General features: G+C 47.4%; 1 protein-coding gene across 2 annotated transcripts in view; it reads right to left on the reverse strand.

The window, feature by feature from the left end:
* MID2 (midline 2) overlaps positions 1-13,522 on the reverse strand; it is a 907,753-nt gene that overhangs the window by 434,538 nt on the left and 459,693 nt on the right. For both annotated transcript variants that reach the window (XM_063937060.1, XM_063937059.1), the window contains exon 6: positions 1,209-1,336. In XM_063937060.1, the coding sequence (XP_063793130.1) occupies positions 1,209-1,336 (128 nt within the window). The remainder of the gene's footprint in view (positions 1-1,208; positions 1,337-13,522) is intronic.

The following is a 13,522-nucleotide window of genomic DNA, read 5'->3' on the forward strand; positions in this document are numbered from 1 at the left end:
CCAAAATAAGGACTGCTATGGGTGAGGGTGATGGTGCTGGGAAAGAGGTGCAAGGTCAGAGGCGGAACCAGCGGTGGTGCTAGGGGGAACCAGCCAAAATATTGCCTAGGGCATCACATTGGTTAGGGCCGGCTCTGGCTGCAGCTACACTATTCCCTGCACCATCCCCCCTGCACTTTCCTTCCTTTCTTCTGTACTTGCTTTTCTCAGAGGACTTTATTAAATTGTTGTCAAGTGCATCATGTCACAAAAACATAAGTGAATATAAAAGATTATTGGAACAAAAATAATTAATTTAAAATACACCTATGAAGAGTTCCACATAGCATATATTGGGCCTGATTCAGAGATTTATATAAATATGAAATCTATGTAGATCTGATGTGCAATGATCTGCGCATGCTCAGGAGCTGCACTGGCACATCTACAGGTCTGATCCTGCAATGTCGATTGCATTGTCCCAAAAGCCGCTGCATGAGTAACATGCTGCTGGTATTTGGTGACAGTGACAGGCGGTGTTCCAGAAAATGGGGGCATGTCAGCACCGTTCTCTGGGCGTGCCACAGCCAGTGGCTGCATCCTTGGACCCAGCTTCAGTGGCCCCAGCAGCGTGATTTTGCCAGTAATTCTGATAACCTGAGGGTTAGGGTCTGAGGTTCACACAGTTGATCCAATCCTGTGTCCTTGCCTGTCTTTTTACTTAATATGCCTCCTTCTGCATTATTTTAAACAGCCGCTCGGTTAATGCATACAAAGATGCAGTGGCTGCGCCTCTGAGTCAGCCCCACTGGACAGCTTAAGAAACAGTGGTGCAAGTCAGGTTAGTGACAGACAGATATAAAGATGGTAAAGTCACCTAAGGGGAAGTTGTTGGCCTTTGTACCAAATGAGAGAAAATGAAGTGTCAGGCTCTTCAGCTAGCAAATTGTGTACATAGAAAATGCATTTTCATTTGAAAGAAGTCTCTTTCCCAGAATAGATATAATGGCTGCTCTCATTCTGGGTGGGAGCCTGCATGTTAATTTACTGGATACTCCTTAGACAACCACCTTCAGAGTGAGAAGACCCATAACTGCTATAAAAAATATAAAACTATACAAACAATAATAGTAAAATTAAGATTCTAACCATATTACCTTTGACACACGTTAATAAAAACTGTTCTAATTTATTAGAGAGAATGGTGCATTTTGAGCATATTATCTTACCCGTTACATAGTCCAGTCCTTCTAGCATTTTTTTCTCTCTGGAGAAATCCAGGGCAAAGTTTTCAAAGGCATCATTTAAATTGACATCAGGGATCAGCACTTGAGAAGATGTAGTTGCCATGGATACTCTGTCACAAGATAACAGCACCATTAAATATTTGGGTTGTTCAGTGATTTTTAACAATTGTGTGAAAGCAATTTTGAGTAAAAAAAAGAAAATGGTTTCTTTCCTGTGTTAATGTGAGTTTCCTCTGGGTGCTCTGGTTTTCTACCACAGACCAAAATTATAATGGTCTCTTAATTGGCTGCTGATGTAATTGACCCTAGTCTTTGTGCAGTAAAGAGATGAGAAGTTTAATAATTAAAGGGCAAAAAGCCCGAATCTCAGGCGAATATACTGCATTTTATTTTATAGACATGTTAGACTGCAACGTCACAGAACGCTGCTGTGAATGATGAAACATTCTCTATAAACGATGGTGTAATATATTGGCACAATATAAAGGAAAAATTATAACGGAGGGGGAAGGTGCCATAAAGGTACAATGTGATTAACTATATATCTCACATATTTGGAATGTCAATGGCTGTAATTAAGTTATCAAGAAAAAAAAACACAACAAAACAAAAAACTATGGGCCTAATTCAGAGTTGATCGCAGCAGCAAATTTGTTAGCAGTTGGCCAAAACCATGTGCACTGCAGGGAGGGAGGGGGGGGGGGGGGGGGGGGGGGCAGATATAATGTGCAGAGAGAGTTTGATTGTGTGGGGTGTGTTCCAACTGAAATCTAAATTGCAGTGTAAAAATAGAGCAGCCAGTATTTATCCTGCACAGAAACAAAATAACCCAGCCAAATCTAACTCTCTCTGCAAATGTTATATCTGCCCCCCCTGCAGTGCACATGGGCCCTCATTTTGACCCGATCGCACTCTGCAGTCCTTCTCAGTGGTGCGATCGGGTCTGGAATGCGCATGCGCGGCATGTGCATTGCGCACACACGTCGTTGCACAGCGCCATCCGTCGACGGGCAACGATGCTGACAGCGAAGAAAGCCGTTGCAGCGGCGACTGCAAGAAGATTGACAGCAGGAAGGCGTTCCGGGGCGTCAACTGACCGTTTGAAGCCATTTTCGGGGAGTGGTAAGAAAAATGCAGGCGTGTTCAGGCGAACGGAGTCTGACTTCAGATCCGTGACCATCATCGCTGAACCCGTCGCACAGGGTAAGTATGTCCAGGGCTGGTCTTGTTTTGTGTGAAACTTTTTTAGCATAGCAGGGCTGCACAAGTGAACGCAGCCCTGCTATGCTAAAATACACTCCCCCATAGGAGGAGATTAGTTGATCGCACCAGCAGTAAAAAGTTCGGAATGAGGGCCATGGTTTTGCCCAACTGCCAGGCCCGGATCGACCACTACATTTAACGTGGAGGACCCCGGTGGGCCGATTGGTGCGTGGGGCCGCCTGTCTTACGTGGCCCCGCCCCCTGCACATGACTCACTGTTTTCAGTAAAATAGCAGAAATTCTATGCCATCGGCCGCTGGGAGAACAGGCTTCACCCCCATCACGCCCGGCAGTGTATGTGTGCCACGGATAAACAGGCTCCGCCCCATCACACACAGCAGCTTATATGTGCGCTGCGGCCACCGGCTGTTGGAAGAACAGGCTCTGCCCCCACATCACCCTGCAGACAGTGTATGTGTGCCGCTGGGAGAACAGGCTCCGCCCCCAGCACATACAGCAGCGTGTGTGCGTTGCGGCCACCGGCCGCTGGGAGAACAGGATCCGTCCACAGCACACCAGGCTGACAGTGATAAGGGTGTTTGGCGTGGACCTCAGGGGAATATACTGTGCAGTCCCGGTGGTGCGTGCCCAGCAGGAGAGGTGAGTAGTATGACTCTACTCTGACCTCTACCTGCACTGCCCTCCTGGCCACCAGCAGCAAGTGATACCGGCCTGTCTGCAGGGAGGGAGGAAGCATCTGGGACTCGGGAAATTCAGTCTGTTCTGATCTGCTAAAATCAGAGAGAGCTACATATACCATTGACACTGCAGCTTGCAGGACATTTTTTTTTTAAAGAATGGCATGAGGAGCTGCAGTGCCAGTGGTACATGGAGATCTGATCTGCCTGGGTGAATGGACATCTGTTTGGGGGGTGAGGGGGTGACAAGTGAATGATAGGGGAAGGAGATAAGAGGGAGAAAGGCAGGTGCATATAGGCATGACACATGTGTAAGGGAGAATAATATAGGTGTCAAAATGAGAAAAGGGTCTGGGAGAAACATTCAGGAGATGGACTTGGGGGTGGTGATAGACTAAGAGGCAGAGAGGCAAATGTAGGAGATGGACAGAGAGAGAGGAGATGCTTTTATGAAATGCACTTGGAGGCTGGGAGATATACAGTATGTCTGTTATACCTCTTTCAGAACACCAGCTATGAACACGGGTTATTGGCACATGAGCGCGCATAACCCGTGTTCATGTGCAGTCTGAAAGGTGCCAGGGTTGAAATACTGGGTATTCCAACTTGGTTAGCGAGCAGGGTTGAACACCGCACCGTAACTACGTGTGTGCCAAGTGTGTCTGGCACACAGCGCAGTCGCCCTGAGGGCGCAACGGCCAGTGGCTTGTAATAAGTCAAATTGACTCATTACAAGCCGCCTCTGCTGTGTGCGCCGCGCTGGAGAAGCCGGAGGCAGGGGAGTAGAGCAGCAGCGCCGGAGGCAGGGGAGTAGAGCAGCAGCGCCGGAGGCAGGGGGGAAGGAGGAGGAGGGAGGGGGACTGGAGCCGCAGCATCGCTATGTAATTGGTAGTAGCGCCGCTGCAGCAGTCCATCTCCTTCCGCATTGGCTAGCCGGCGCTGCTGTGAATGCTCGAATTCGCTTCCCTCATCCCAGCATTCACAGCGGCGGCGGACAGCCAATGCGGAAGGAGAGGGGACTGCTGCAGCAGCGACTCTACCAATTACATAGCGCTGCTGCGGCTCCAGTCCCCCTCCCTTCTCCTCCTTCCCCCCTGCCCGGGATCTACCAGCACCGAGGAGCCTGACTGCCAGCGGGGAGAGATGGTAAGTATCTATCTATCTATCTATCTATCTATCTATCTATCTATCTATCTCTCTATCTATTCTGTCTGCCGCAATGTGTAAATAGGGGGACGCTGTCTGCCGCAATGTGTAAAAAGGGGGACATTGTTTGCCATAATGTGTAAAAAGGGGGACACTGTCTGCCGTAATGTGTAAAAAGGGGTACGCTGTCTGCCATAATGTGTAAAAAGGGGGACACTGCCTGCCGTAATGTGTAAAAAAGGGGACGCTGTCTGCCGTAATGTGTAAAAAGGGGGACGCTGTCTGCCGTAATGTGTGAAAAGGGGACGCTGTCTGCCGTAATGTGTGAAAAGGGGACGCTGTCTGCCGTAATGTGTAAAAAGGGGGACGCTGTTTGCCGTAATGTGTAAAAAGGGTACGCTCTCTGCCAGAATGTGTAAAAAGGGGGACTGTCTGTCGTAATGTGTAAAAGGGGCTCTACCTGGTGTAGTGGCGCTACTGTGCAGCGTAATTTGAATAATGAAGACTACTGTGCACCGTAGTATGAATTGGTATTATTTTGTGGCCACGCCCCTTCCCCACGAAGCCACGCCCCTATATATTTTTTGCGCGCCTACGCCGCACACTGCCCCTATCTTTCATAGGAAGGGAGGGGGGGCGCCAATGCCGTTTCTTGCACACAGCGCTAAAATGCCTAGTTACGGCACTGGTTGAACACGTATTCAACCCGGCTCACTTTGCGGTGTGAACAGGAGGTGGGTCAGTGTTCCCTGTTCACTGTGTGTGGATGGGCGGAGCTTGGATATCATGTGATCTCCAAGCGCCGCCCCCACCGCATCACCACTGACGTCACCACCCCAGCAATATGCCGGGTTGCTTACAGGGCCTGCGAGGGGCCCGACGCGGGTCACAGGCTGGGAGCGACCCGCCTCAGGGGGTCTGAAAAGGGTCTAATCTGGCCCTGGTTGCACCAGGCATATCCATGAGCAGATTACAGCCATGGCCAACTGCATTTTGGAGACTTATTTTTTGTTATATGAAGTGAATCATTCTATTCCAAAAAGTGTCAGAGTAATTAGCTTCATCTAACGTTTATTTTTAATTCATCCTAGAGTAGAATTTTTATTATGAACTGTACCATGGAATGAAGTAATTTAAAGTTAGTCCAGATAGTAAGCACCTTTTATTAATTTCTAAAATAATACACATTATTGTGGTGTCCTATTAAGGGGTTGGGTATGATATGCCAGCGTTCAAGATGCCAGCAGTCAGAATACCAACTGCAGCATCACAGAGTGCAGGAGACCGAGAACCCTCTTGTAGGTACCCTCCCCAACCCTAACCCTCCCTTCTTAGTGTCAATGCAAACCCCCCCACACCCTAACCCTCCCCGCTGCCTAAACCTAACTCTCCACCCTTGGTGACTATACCTAACCCTCCACCCTTGGTGCCTATACCTAACCCTAGCATTCCCTCTCCACTGACTAACCATTTTGTTCCCCCCATACCTTAACTTAGCCTCCTCTCTCCTGCAGTGGGATGTGAGTGCGTCCCACTATACTTATGTTTGGTATGCGAGCCGTCGGGATGTGGACGCCAGTAACTTGACTCACGCCGGGATTCCGGCCCCGGCATTATGGCCATGAGTCGGGATTCCGATGGCCAGCATCCGGAACGCCAGCATATTAACCGGATCCCCCTATTAAGTGGTTTGAAATCATATTTTATATCTAAAAGGGGAAAGTAGGAGGGTGAAAGAAACTGCAAACAATATGCCTGAGGAAAACATGGAAATAACCTTTGGTAAAAAGAAGATATTTAATTGCATGAAACTGAAAAGACTATTTTTCATGTTTCTAACAAAGCTGATCCATTACTGCAGGTCCCTGGACTAAGGGGGTAATTCCAAGTTGATCGCAGAAGGATTTTTTTAAGCAGTTGGGCAAAACCATGGGGGTCATTCCGAGTTGTTCGCTCGCAAGCGGATTTTAGCAGATTTGCTCATGCTAAGCCGCCGCCTACTGGGAGTGAATCTTAGCATCTTAAAATTGCGAACGATGTATTCGCAATATTGCGATTACACACCTCGTAGCAGTTTCTGAGTAGCTCCAGACTTACTCGGCATCTGCGATCATTTCACTGCTTGTCGTTCCTGGTTTGACGTCACAAACACACCCAGCGTTCGCCCAGACACTCCCCCGTTTCTCCGGCCACTCCTGCGTTTTTTCCGGAAACGGTAGCGTTTTTTCCCACACGCCCATAAAACGGCCTGTTTCCGCCCAGTAACACCCATTTCCTGTCAATCACATTACGATCGCCAGAACGATGAAAAAGCCGTGAGTAAAAATCCTAACTGCATAGCAAATTTACTTGGCGCAGTCGCAGTGCGGACATTGCGCATGCGCATTAAGCGGAAAATCGCTGCGATGCGAAGATTTTTACCGAGCGAACAACTCTGAATGACCCCCCATGTGCACTGCAGGTGTGGCAGATATAACGTGCAGAAAAAGTTCGATTTGGGTGGGTTATTTTGTTTCTGTGCAGGGTAAATACTGGCTGCTTTATTTTTACACTGCAAATTAGATTGCAGATTGAACACACCACACCCAAATCTAACTCTCTCTGCACATGTTAAATTTGCCTCCCCTGCAGTGCACATGGGCCCTCATTCCGAGTTGATCGGTCGCAAGGCGAATTTAGCAGAGTTACACACGCTAAGCCGCCGCCTACTGGGAGTGAATCTTAGCTTCTTAAAATTGCGACCGATGTATTCGCAATATTGCGATTACTAACTACTTAGCAGTTTCAGAGTAGCTTCAGACTTACTCTGCCTGTGCGATCATTTCAGTGCTTGTCGTTCCTGGTTGACGTCACAAACACACCCAGCGTTCGCCCAGGCACTCCCACCGTTTCCCCGGCCACTCCTGCGTTTTTTCCGGAAACGGTAGCGTTTTCAGCCACACGCCCCTGAAACGCCGTGTTTCCGCCCAGTAACACCCATTTCCTGTCAATCACATTACGATCGCCGGAGCGATGAAAAAGCCGTGAGTAAAATTACTTTCTTCATAGTAAAGTTACTTGGCGCAGTCGCAGTGCGAACATTGCGCATGCGTACTAAGCGGATTTTCACTGTGATGCGATGAAAAATACCGAGCGAACAGGCCCTCATTCCGAGTTGATCGGTCGCAAGGCGAATTTAGCAGAGTTACACACGCTAATCCGCCGCCTACTGGGAGTGAATCTTAGCTTCTTAAAATTGCGACCGATGTATTCGCAATATTGCGATTACTAACTACTTAGCAGTTTCAGAGTAGCTTCAGACTTACTCTGCCTGTGCGATCATTTCAGTGCTTGTCGTTCCTGGTTGACGTCACAAACACACCCAGCGTTCGCCCAGGCACTCCCACCGTTTCCCCGGCCACTCCTGCGTTTTTTCCGGAAACGGTAGCGTTTTCAGCCACACGCCCCTGAAACGCCGTGTTTCCGCCCAGTAACACCCATTTCCTGTCAATCACATTACGATCGCCGGAGCGATGAAAAAGCCGTGAGTAAAATTACTTTCTTCATAGTAAAGTTACTTGGCGCAGTCGCAGTGCGAACATTGCGCATGCGTACTAAGCGGATTTTCACTGCGATGCGATGAAACATACCGAGCGAACAACTCGGAATGAGGGCCCTGGTTTTGCCCAATTGCTAACAAAATTCCTGCTGCGATCAACTTGGAATTACCCCCTAAGTCATCTTGTTTGGGTACATGGAGGGTTAATGTAGATCTGTTTTAAGGGTACAGGGGGCTATAAGGGTATGTATATGGTACGTATAGTTGGTTATACAGCTAGTTACTTATATGCTAAACAGCTTGCTATGTATAGTTAATTATGTATATGCTATGTACATTCTGTGTATACATGGTTATTTATATACTATGTTCATTCTGTGAGTTATGTATATACATACCTCACAACTGTCCCGATTTCAGCGGGACAGTCCTGCTATTCGGACACTGTCCCGCTGTCCCTCCTGCGGGTCGCAGTGTCCCGCGGTCGGGAGGGGAGGGGCAGTTGGGGGAGGCTTTGATCACCCACTGCTTTGCTCTGCAAAGCAGCCGGTGATCACTGAATAGATGCCGTGTGCATGCACACGGCATCTATTCAATGCTGGGAGGGGAGCAGGGGGCTGCCCAGCTGCTCGGGAGCGCTGGGCACAGCCCCAAAATGCCGAAAATGGGTCAGTGGTGCTCAGCCACGCCCAGTCGACCGAGGTCACGCCCCTTCCATGGTAAGACATGCCCCCTTTTCGAGCCACGCAGGGGTCCCTCTTCCTCCCCCTTCAAAGTTGGGAGGTATGCTATGTTTAGTTGTTAATGTGTCTCCTATGCACATGCTGTGGACGGGATGTACTACGGGATCTACAAATGAAAATGCGGAAAAAAACTCTGTTTTGGGGAGTTTTATCTCATTTTCATATGTACTTACCCCCGTTCCCCTGATCTCCGCTATGCAGTGCATTATCCTGTAGAAACCTATGGTGCTTCTTCCACAATGCAATGTGGGAGGTTTCTGTCACGGAACCCTCCCAGCATCCCCCATGGCCGCCACCTGTCTGCGCATGTGCAGACGACTCCCGAGTCATAGATTTGAAAATCCAGGAGCCGCAGCGAATTGTAAAGGACAGCTCCTATTGGGAGAGCTGTCCTTTGCGTTACTAATCACATATGTTAGTACATATGCGATTAATATCAATGCCGTAAGTGGCGGGATGTTCCGTGATCCTTTAGTAAAACCTGCCCTGTGTCAGGTTTTTTGGGGATATGCCATGTATATGCTATGTATTGTTGGTTATTTATATGTCATGTGTAGTTGATTATTAGTATGCTATGTATGGAGATCTGTCTGGGGGTTATTCTGTAGTGAGGGGCGGCTATACTGTAATAGGGGAAGGAAGGTTATCTAATGGTAAGCTGCTCAAACAACTTGGACTGTGTGATGCAATTAGCAGTGGTTCTCAAACTTGTAAACAACTCGCATAATAGCACCGCATATTGGGGGTCATTCCGAGTTGTTCGCTAGCTGCTTTCGGTCGCTGTGCAGCGATGATGCAAAAAAACGACATATCTGCACATGCGTATGCAGCGCAATGCGCACGTGTGGCGTACTATTACAACAAACAATGTCGTTTCACACAGGCACTAGCGATGATTTTCAGTCGCACTGGCTCCCGCAGAGTGATTGACATGAAGTGGGCGTTTCTGGGTGTAAACTGACCGTTTTCAGGGAGTGTTCGGAAAAACGCAGGCATGGCTGGGCGAACGCAGGGCGTGTTTGTGACGTCAAAACAGGAACTGAACAGTCTGAAGTGATCGCAAGCGCTGAGTAGGTTCAGAGCTACTCAGAAACTGCACAAAAAAACTTTGTAGCCGCTCTGCGATCCTTTCGTTCGCACTTCTGCTAAGCTAAAATACACTCCCAGTGGGAGGCGGCATAGCGTTTGCACTGCTGCTAAAAACTGCTAGCGAGCGATCAACTCGGAATGACCACCTTTGTCCCTTTATATATTTGTAAATATTAATCATATTTCCTCTTAAGGTGCATACACACGGTGAGATCCTTGCTATGTCCGATTTTGACTATGCGATTTCCCTTGAACTCCCCCAGAGCTCAGACAGCACAGATAGGACAGATTTTGACTATCTGTGCTTGAGATTTTGTCTATGTACGATTTTGACTAAGTGCCAATTTTGACTATACTTTGTACTAGATAGTACACTAGATAGTCAAGATTGACTTGCCTGCACAGTCTATCTAGCCTTACGATACCGACCCCATGGGAGCGTGCATCGGGATTGAATCTGTATTGCAAGCTGCCTAAGCACTAACTTTCCTTAAGATTTTGACTATATAGTCAAAATCTTTAGAGCCCCATACACTAGTGCGACATGTCGGATCCTCATGTCGCAGGCGATCACCCTTGAACCGCCCAGCAGCCTCCCGGGTGGTAGGATCGCATAAGATACATCGTATGCGGTCCTTTTGCATACAGTGTATCTTATGCGATCCCAGCCATGCCTGCGGGGACCGACATATCCCGAGTGCAGCACAGTCAATCTAGGGGCTCCAATCCGATGCTCACGGGACCGCGGATCGGATGTAAAACACATTTGAAATGCCCAATTTCATCCAATATATCGTCCCGAATGAAATCGGGCATTATCGTTCTAGTGTATGGGGCCCTTTACAGATTTATCTCACCGTCTGGACACACCTTTAGTCGTCTCATTTCTAGTGTAAACATATCTAACCTAGAAAGCCTCTCCTCATAGTCCAGTGTCTCCAACTCCTTAATTAATTTGGTAGCTCGCCGTAATGCACTTAAGGGGATGGATATGGGATCCCAGCATACAGAATGATGGCTATCACTATACCGACTGCGGCATCCCGGCCGTGAGAATGCTGGCAGGGGGCGCAACTATTTCTGCTACAACACAATACTTTCCAAACTTGTTAATGTGTTAGGTCCAGCTAATATGACATGCTCTGCATTTTGTTGGTGTAACTCCGCCTACATTACATTTTGAAGTAGTAACTTTGGTATTGACTCTGCCTACAGTTGGTTTGGTGCCGACCCCATGAGGCCACTTCTAGAAATTTTTCCAGGGACACTTTTGCTTCCCAATCCGTCCCTGCCAACTGCTAATAACTTTGCCTCTGCGATCAACTTTGAATTACCCCCATGTTTGCAATTTCTTGTACTAGGGCTTAACCAGGTGTCCAGTATGTAAAGCAAGAGAATTGATAGTGTGAAAGTAGAATGTAAGGAACAACATTAAAGAGGTACCTTCACTGGGATGTAGTTACATTGCCGGCAGTCGGGATCCCGGCGGTCAGGATACCGATGCAGAAATCATGACCACTGACAATGCCCCCAGCCGGAATCCCGGTGCTTTGTTGCGCTCACCACCCTGCCGGCATTCTAGCGGCCGGGATCCCGGCATCCGCCGGCCGGTATCCCATACCCGACGCCCTTCACTCAGCTGAAAGTTCCATACTGTGAACTTCAGTGTTAAAATTTTGGTGCATATTGCTGGCTATTTTTGCCCCCAAAAATTGGAACATCTCAAGCAACTCAAGATGCTGGCATTGTGGCGATCACGTTAACTATGCACTGTGCAAACTATATGAAGTGCGTGAAAAAATAGGATTTTAATTACCTACCGGTAAATCCTTTTCTCGTAGTCCGTAGAGGATACTGGGGTCCACATTAGTACCATGGGGTATAGACGGATCCACTAGGAGCCATGGGCACTTTAAGAAATCAATAGTGTGGGCTGGCTCCTCCCTCTATGCAACTCCTACCAGACTCAATCTAGAAACTGTGTCCGAGGAGACAGACATACTTCGAGAGAAGGATTTAACTGAACAGTGGTGAGATTTGAACCAGCACACACAAACAAGCCATGCTAACCAAACTTGAACAGGAACAGCAATGGCTGAACCAACAACAATACTTAACCAAGTAACAGTGCAGGAAAACGAAGCACCGGGCGAGCGCCCAGTTTCCTCTATAGACTACGAGAAAAGGATTTACCGGTAGGTAATTAAAATCCTATTTTCTCTTACGTCCTAGAGGATACTGGGGTCCACATTAGTACCATGGGGATGTACCAAAGCTCCCAAACCGGGTGGGAGAGTGCTGAGGTTCCTGCACTGATTGACCAAACAGAAGGTTATCAGAGGCCAAAGTATAGAACTTGAAGAACTTAGCAAACATAGTAACATAGGCCCTCATTCCGAGTTGTTCGCTCGCTAGCTACTTTTAGCAGAAATGCAAACACAAAACCGCCGCCCTCTGGGAGTGTATCTTAGCATAGCAGAATTGCTAACGAAAGATTAGCAATTGCTAACAAAAGATTAGCAATTCTGCTAATATTAGCAGAATTGCTAACGAAAGCAATTTCCTTGCAGTTTCTGAGTAGCTCCAGACCTACTCATAGATTGCGATCACCTCAGTCCGTTTAGTTCCTGGTTTGACGTCACAAACACGCCCTGCGTTCGGCCAGCCACTCCTCCGTTTCTCCAGCCACTCCTGCGTTTTTACCTGGCATGCCTGCGTTTTTTAGCACACTCCCTGAAAACGGCCAGTTTCCGCCCAGAAACACCCACTACCTGTCACTCACACTACGATCATCAGAGCGATTGAAAAGCTTTGTTCGACCGTGAGTAAAATAGTATAGTTTTGTGTCAAATTGCTTAGCGCGCGTGCCCTGCTGTGTATACGCATGCGCAGAACTGCCGGATTTTAGCCTATTAGCAATTCTGCTAAAATTAGCAGCGAGCGAACAACTCGGAATGAGGGCCATAGTAACATAGTAATTGAGGTTGAAAAGAGGCAACTTGCCCATCGTGTTCAACCTGTATTAAGTTGTGATGAATCTACATACCCGCTGAATAATGTTTTATGACTAGTTAACTACTATAACTCATATAACCCCCGGATTAACCATTTTGATATTTTAAATATTATAACCTTGGATATCATTTTCATTCAGAAATGTATCCACTCCTTTTTTAAATCCATTTACAGAGTCCGCCATTACCACCTTCCCTGGCAGGGAATTCCACATCCTAATTGCCCTAACAGTGAAGAAACCCCTCCTCCGCCGCATTCGGAACTTTCTCTCCTCCAGCTGCAGTGAGTGCCCGCGTGTCCTAAACTGTGTTCTTTTAATAAATAATTCCCCTGATAACTCTTTGTGATGCCCCTTTACATATTTGAAGATATTAATAATATCCCCTCTTAGACGCCTCTTTTCCAGTGTATACATATTCAACCTATTAAGCCTTTCCTCATTATCCAGTCCCTCTAGGCCTTTAATCAATTTAGTAGCTCGCCTTTGAACCCTTTCGAGTTCACCGATGTCTTTTTTATACAGTGGTGCCCAAAACTGAACACAATATTCCAGGTGCGGACGTACCAATGCTTTATACAGCGGCAGGATTACATCCGAGTCGCTTGACTCAATTCCACATTTTATGCACGCTAGCACCTTACTTGCCTTCTGTACTGCGCTTTGACATTATGTACGGTTATTAAGCCTATTATCAATGAGTACCCCCAAATCCTTTTCCAAATCGGTTTTACTTAGTCGTTCTCCATTTAGTATGTAGGCTGCAAGTTTGTTTCTAGTCCCGAAATGCATAACCTTGCATTTGTCTGTATTGAACCTCATTTTCCATTTAGACGCCCAGAGTTCAAGTTTAGATAGATCATTCT

This window comes from Pseudophryne corroboree, chromosome 8 (genome assembly GCF_028390025.1).
Source record: "Pseudophryne corroboree isolate aPseCor3 chromosome 8, aPseCor3.hap2, whole genome shotgun sequence".
NCBI classification, from domain to species: Eukaryota; Metazoa; Chordata; class Amphibia; order Anura; family Myobatrachidae; genus Pseudophryne; species Pseudophryne corroboree.